This window comes from Benincasa hispida, chromosome 9, assembly GCF_009727055.1.
Source record: "Benincasa hispida cultivar B227 chromosome 9, ASM972705v1, whole genome shotgun sequence".
Taxonomy (NCBI): domain Eukaryota; kingdom Viridiplantae; phylum Streptophyta; class Magnoliopsida; order Cucurbitales; family Cucurbitaceae; genus Benincasa; species Benincasa hispida.
This window is the reverse complement of record NC_052357.1, coordinates 76995965-77002278: the sequence shown is the minus strand read 5'-3', so window position 1 is coordinate 77002278 and position 6314 is coordinate 76995965. Positions and strand designations below refer to the sequence as shown.

General features: G+C 35.1%; 1 protein-coding gene across 3 annotated transcripts; it reads right to left on the bottom strand.

The window, feature by feature from the left end:
- Window positions 1-1556: 1556 nt before the first annotated feature.
- Window positions 1557-6103, bottom strand: LOC120086246 (calcium uptake protein, mitochondrial). Of its 3 annotated transcripts, XM_039042795.1 has the most exons (8): window positions 5903-6039; window positions 5667-5828; window positions 5388-5455; window positions 4289-4512; window positions 4040-4123; window positions 2680-2893; window positions 2223-2519; window positions 1557-2105 (listed from the first exon to the last, which is right to left on the bottom strand). In XM_039042795.1, exons 1-8 carry the CDS (start codon window positions 5910-5912, stop codon window positions 1911-1913), a joined length of 1254 nt encoding a protein of 417 aa, XP_038898723.1. In that variant the 5' UTR covers window positions 5913-6039; the 3' UTR covers window positions 1557-1910. The 3 variants fall into 3 exon arrangements, with proteins under 3 accessions (XP_038898723.1, XP_038898721.1, XP_038898722.1); XM_039042793.1 differs by having other exon boundaries at window positions 5667-6103; XM_039042794.1 differs by lacking the exon at window positions 4040-4123 and having other exon boundaries at window positions 5667-6103.
- Window positions 6104-6314: the final 211 nt, after the last annotated feature.

Sequence of the window (6314 nt, the reverse complement as noted above, 5' to 3'; positions counted from 1 at the left end):
ATTGTGATGGAATCTGATATGGGTAATTGTATTTGACGTATGAGAGTACTGTGTAAAGTTGGATGTAAGAGTAGACTGAACACTGTGATAAGGTTTGATGCATGAGTAGGTTGGTGATAAGGTGCTAATGTTCATGTATGAACAGACTGTGATAAGGTTTAATGTATGAGTAAACTGTAATAAAGTTGATGTATGGGTAGCAGTGTTAAAGTTTGATGCTAACATGGCCTTGATTGCATGTTTATATCTGAGATTGTACTGACTGTTTGTATGCTTATGTTCATATGAGATTTTAGTGGCTGTTAGTGTTACCATTGAGCTATGCACATCGCATGAGTGAGCCTTCGGACCCACACCCTACGGTGTCCTTTTTGGGATCACCACTTGTGTTTATACCTATGACCTTTGTGTCACTACTTATGAAAGCGTACCTTCGGGTTCGCCCCTTATGCCTATGCCTATGTCTATGATGCCCTTGTGTATTTTAGTCCAATGGATAAACTAATAGATCACTGAGTGGGTCCAATAGTGGACTGCTTACTGAGTATATTTCACCCTTTTCTTTCCCTATTTTTTTGAGGTAAAGGTAATAACGCATGACAAGAGAGATCCATGATCTGGCCATTAGGACGATTTGCTACTTCCGCACCTAGTATCATGTTTTTTAAATCTGGTTTAGGAGTTGAGTGTCTTAACACTTTCATGCAAAATACATCAATTTTATTATTTGACTATTTAATTTCCTTCATTTTAAAGTAGGGTTTAGGGGTACCCCAAACGGTAGATTTTTATTTTATTTCATTTTATTTATTTATTGTCTTAGTTTATTTATTATCATTTAATTATGTTTTTCTTATCATTGCTCATTTGAGTATTATTAAATAAAATTCGACTTTTATTTGATAGTTTAAAAGAAAATGTACGATTAAATCTATGCATACATAAAGTAGCGTCATTCTAGAAAACGAGGATCATTACAAGATACCCCTTTTAAAGTCTATGAATACTATGACCTATTAAATATAAATTTTAAATTTTAAAGTTCAAAAGATCTATTAGATTTTTTTTTAACTCAAATTAAATAATACATACTTTGAAGACTAACCTTGCAATTTAAGATTATACTTTTAATTTCAAACTATTAACAACCATGCAAAATATTAAATAGGAAATTGATTTCAATAAAGACAACACCATCCATTTAGAAATTCCATAGTCGAAATAACAAAAGAACATTGCAACAAAAAGATAATTGAAAAAAGTGTAATAAATGGCATATATAAGCTATATTGACGAAAATGAGTATAGCTCAATTGAGCTAATTCATGAGAACGCCTCATATTTAAATATTAAAAGAAATTGTTCCCAAAACACATTGACAACATTTCAAAAGATACACAAGAAGTTTTGTGGTCCAAATCCCTCTATCCATTGGACTTTTCCTTCCAAATTACATCACATAAAGAAAAAAAGATTTCAAATTTAGACTTAAAAGATATTCAGAGTAAACAATCTCTCTCCCACCAATAACTAAGAGATTAACAAACAACAGAATCTTAACAATCAAATAACAAACTCAAGTATACTCTATTATTACTATCCATACAAGAAAGGTAATTAAAAGTAATAAGGTCTGACCACTTAAAACCATATCCAAGGATATTGGGCAAGATTTAGGCCAAACAATGTATGAACTAAATACATACAAATGCGCCATACAAGCTTCTCCGAGTTAGAATCACTTCGGAAGATTATTCTTTGGAAGAAAACTATATCAGACAAACTAGCAAGCTAGTCTTACGCTATTATGTACATTTTTGAAGCATATAAGATCGAACGTGGTAAGGGCTGTAGGGTTAAACTATACACAATCTAAAAACTAGTAAGAAAGAAAGCAAACCTGCAAAAAATCATGGGCTCATTTCGCAACTCCAGGAACGAGAGAAAAGCCCCATCATTCCTGCCTCCACAGGCTGAGCAACGTCCCTCTCTCGATTATGCAACACTCTTACAAATTCCTCTGCACTCAGTTCGCCATCTAAATTTGTATCGAACAGATGAAAAATTATGTCCACGACCTCGTCTGAGATATTGATGCCACACACCTGATATTATACAAAATCCACCCCCAAGTCAAAATCGATAGTTTGTTCTTCAGTCTTCAGAAAGTATAAGGTCAGTTGGACTTTGTTTGGTAAGAAGGTTGATTATAAACATGGTACCTGGGATGCAGCCCGTTGAAAATCGTTCTTCGTCAGAAGGCCGTTTACCTTTCCATAACTAAATAATGCTAGAGAAAATGGTTGTAATTTTCTACGTAGAGTGTCAAAATCCTTGAACTCCTCCCATGAAATACAAATGTCCCTGAAACGTTGTTTATCGTCCATTCTACTAACTCGATCGAGCAACTCACTTAAACGAGACGAGTCAGCTGAGGCAACCATGGACAATGCAAAGTCTTTTGCAGATATGGTTCCTCTTAATTTATAGTCATAATGTGCAAACTCCAATTTCAGCATCTACGACACAAATGAATATTTTGGAGTTCAGAATTCAGACGGAAGGTAAATGAGCATTTTCCAAACTGTCACCTGATCAAGGAATTTTGAAATGTCGCAACAGATATTTGCTTTTAGCAACAAGTTTCAACGGTTGGCTTGGTTAGTAGCATATGGTTACCTCAATCTGCAGATCTTTCATAAATTGGACAAATTTTTCAAGTTGGAGGCCTGCGTTTCCATCTTTACCAAAGAAGTACTCTACAAGGCCTCCATTTTCCACACAGCCGTCAAAGATTAATCTGCTACGATGTCCATTTCTATGTTGAGCACCTTGTCGGTTATGGGACCGCATCAAAGCCATCACTTTCTTGAATTCTTCCTTATCAATCTCTCTGTAAAATGCAAAACTGTTACTCAAGGCACAATTGTCAATGAAATACATATATATACTTAAGGAGGTTACCGGTAGTTTAAACTGTTCTAGGAATTCAGCATTCAGCTAAAAGATGCTTAAACAAACAAAATATATTCAAAATGATTATCGTGTAAAGTTCAAATGCCTAATATAGTGAGAATAAAATTATCAAGAATGTTACCACTAAATGGCTCCGATCACTGAAGATCCTTGAGAGAATGCTAAGATAATAGATCCACATGTAAATCTCAACAGCCTCAATTATCGAGAATACATTCTACCTTTCCAACAGCTCATGTGACTTAAATGTGTTAGGATTGTGTACAGCCCAAAATAACGGCACAACATTGACAAAACTCCATGAATCGTGATGCACATACGGAAGCTTCACTTAAAGTTAGTTTTGGGCTTCACCCCATTATTGAATAGGTTTTTCCACTAACGACACACACAAACACACATATATACTTTAAGTAAGTTTTTTTGGGTGGGTTGATTCAGCAACTGAAGAGAGTTTTTCTTTATGTTACGTGTTACCGTTGCAGCAAAAAGAAATACTCCAAAGAATTAATTCCAGCGACAGTGAGCAATTTATGAAAAATACAATGAGTATTTTTCTGGGGACTGGGTGTTTCTCTTTGTTTTTTATCCCAAAATAATGGGTTGTAACATTGTACCGGGAATCAAATAGTTTGTGTTGGGATATTTGAGAGAGATATGTAGCACGAGGATAAGGGCTTTTTATATCTCTAGCATTGTAGAACCTACAATTGCAGGAGACTTAACATAGTCTTGAGTTGAGGCAAACTAGTATATCTTTTGTGGTGTTCTCTCTTTTCTCTTCTCTTTAATATTTGTTATTTTATGAGTGATTACTTATTTAGCTCTAAACTGTGAAGTGGGAGTTCGATGTATAATTTAGTTTATTTTGCAATTATTTATATCTTGACCCCCCCCCCCCCCAAAAAAAAAAAAAAGAAAGAGAAAAAAAAACCCTGTTAAACCAAGAGTTTTGCTCTTTCAAGAAACAATATGTTTTGACAAGACTCAAAATTGCAAGACTGGTTGGTGTCTGGAGCCTTTGTGAAAGCAAATTTATTGAACAAGGTTACACGTTACATACCCATCATTATTGAGGTCAAACATTTTAAACGTCACAATAAAACTTGATTCTGGGATGCTGAGTAGTGTTTTTAGAAAGATATACCTGTTAAGAGAAGAAAAGGATCTTCAAGATTGAGTATAATTATCCAAAGACTTGTAATAGTGAGAAAATGTGTAAGCATGCTGTGTGTTGAACATGGAATGGAAATATAATCCCACAGCACAAAGAATAATGAGACAAGTAACATAAAAATATGAGATGGCTTACTCTTTAAAAGAAACATGTCCATCATTGTTTATATCAAAAAGCATGAGCAAATTAGAAGGGGCACAACGTAGCTCCCCAGGGTTCCTTTCCCCACTCAAATATCCATCTCTTACAAGATGTGACTCGGAAGGCGGAAAGACAGGAATCACTGCCCGCATGAGATCCATTGGTCTCATGAGTAATTCACCATCAGGAGCACGAAATGATGCAAAATACTCAAAGACCTTCAAGAAATGATCAGAGGGAAAGAAAATATGTCAAAACAAAACAAACTTTTAAACAACCCAACGGCGTTACTATCGAATTATTAGGAGTTAGGCACTTGGGACAACTAAAGCTCAAGGAGCACAAGAGTTTTACATAGTTGAATAGCATAGAAAGGTAAGATAACAGACAATCATAAATGTTGTGAGGTTAAAGGTTGCAAGGACACCTGGAAATAAACTAATTCTCATCCTGTCGGTTTGTGCAACCCAATCACTGAACTCAAACATTTTAGTCACGCTCACATAACTGATGTAGGTACCCATCTTAATAACAAGATTCAAGAGCAAATTGGTCAATCGTTGGACCAAAATTTCCTCACAGTCCAGATTTAGTAGTTGCAAAGAAAGATGACTAGATTACCAGATTTGGCTACAAGTAAATAATATAATTCACAATGATAGTTAATAAGACTGTCAAAGAAAAAAATGATGGAAAAAATCAAGTATGAAGTTGTATCAACTTCAAACTAATTATTGTATCAATTTAAACTCTAAACCCCAAATCAATTTAGACTGATTTATACCTATTTTCACCAATTCCATTTAAAAGAAGCTCAAAAGTCACGTAAATAAATTATTCTTGTTCCAAAATCCCACCGAAGTAGCAATAAAAATGATCACATAAATCTTTTTAACTAGGTAGACGAAACAGAATGAAAACTCGCTCATATTAATAAAAACTGCTACAGTGCTACTATCAATTTAACTCGAGTATTTCACTTTAACTATATTAATCAGTACAATCCCAAATTTAGGGGTATGAATTGAAATTATCCCCCCAAAACTAAAGATAGAAATAGCATATAATACGCAAAATAAAAAGTAGAAGATACCTTCTCAGGAGGACTATACAATCGAATGCGTTTCTCGTAATTGAAGAATACCTTTCGACGAAACTCCTCTGCAACGACAAGTAGAAAGAACCAAAGAGTCAGCAACAGTAACACCATTTGATTTTCATCCTTTCCAACTACGATTACTCAACTAATAACATATTCAGTAAGTTCAACAACCAAACTTAACTACAACTAATCTCTCACAATAATCAATTCTTCCCCTAATCCTGACGAAAGAACAAACATTGAAGAAATGGAAGAACAATTACTTCTTACCTCCAAACAGAAACTTAGAGGAAATTTCAGGCAGAGAAAATTTCCGAAAAAACGAAGTCGAACGCGGCTGCTCAACAACGGAATCTTCAGCACTATCCACAACAGTTGAATGGGCAAAAGCTAATGCTGGAGTAGCAGAAGTGGTAGACACATAGACAAACCCTAATCCAGAAGCAAGCAAAATTCCTGACGACCATTTGAGAAAGGAAGCAATAGAAGAAGAAGAGATCACAAACCGATCGCCATGGGAAGTGGAAGGTGAAGCCGACGAAGAGGATGATTGATTGACGGAAAGCCATCGGATGGAGTAGAGTGAGGGAATGGACGGCGAGGATCTCCGGAGAGATCGTAAAGACAAAGCCATAGCTAAAAGTGTTTGGAGTTGATGTTGAAAAAGAGAGAGAATGACGGGAAAAGGAAACGAGAGTTGAAGTCAGTTGAGAATAAATAGTACCCGGCTTTTTCATGTGGACGCCAATAGATAGAATTGTCGTATTGTCTAACGTGGAAATAATCACCAAACCCACTTTATTTTACTGAAAAATGGTATTTTTTTTTTCATTGCTAAAAGTGCCTATTTTGTATTGCAAGATCTATGGGTTAATTTAATTATTTTCTCTTAGTTGGTGGTAATTAACATAACATTCA

Bases quoted from the DNA above. Each gene is read 5' to 3' on its own strand.
- LOC120086246 (XM_039042793.1), bottom strand. From the start codon at position 6,030: ATGGCTTTGTCTTTACGATCTCTCCGGAGATCCTCGCCGTCCATTCCC. The intron at 4,513-5,387 runs GTATCTTCTACT...CATTTCTTGAAG, and splicing joins TGTATAGTCCTCCTGAGAAG to GTCTTTGAGTATTTTGCATC. The intron at 2,520-2,679 runs GTAACCATATGC...TTTGTGTCGTAG, and splicing joins TGAAAGATCTGCAGATTGAG to ATGCTGAAATTGGAGTTTGC.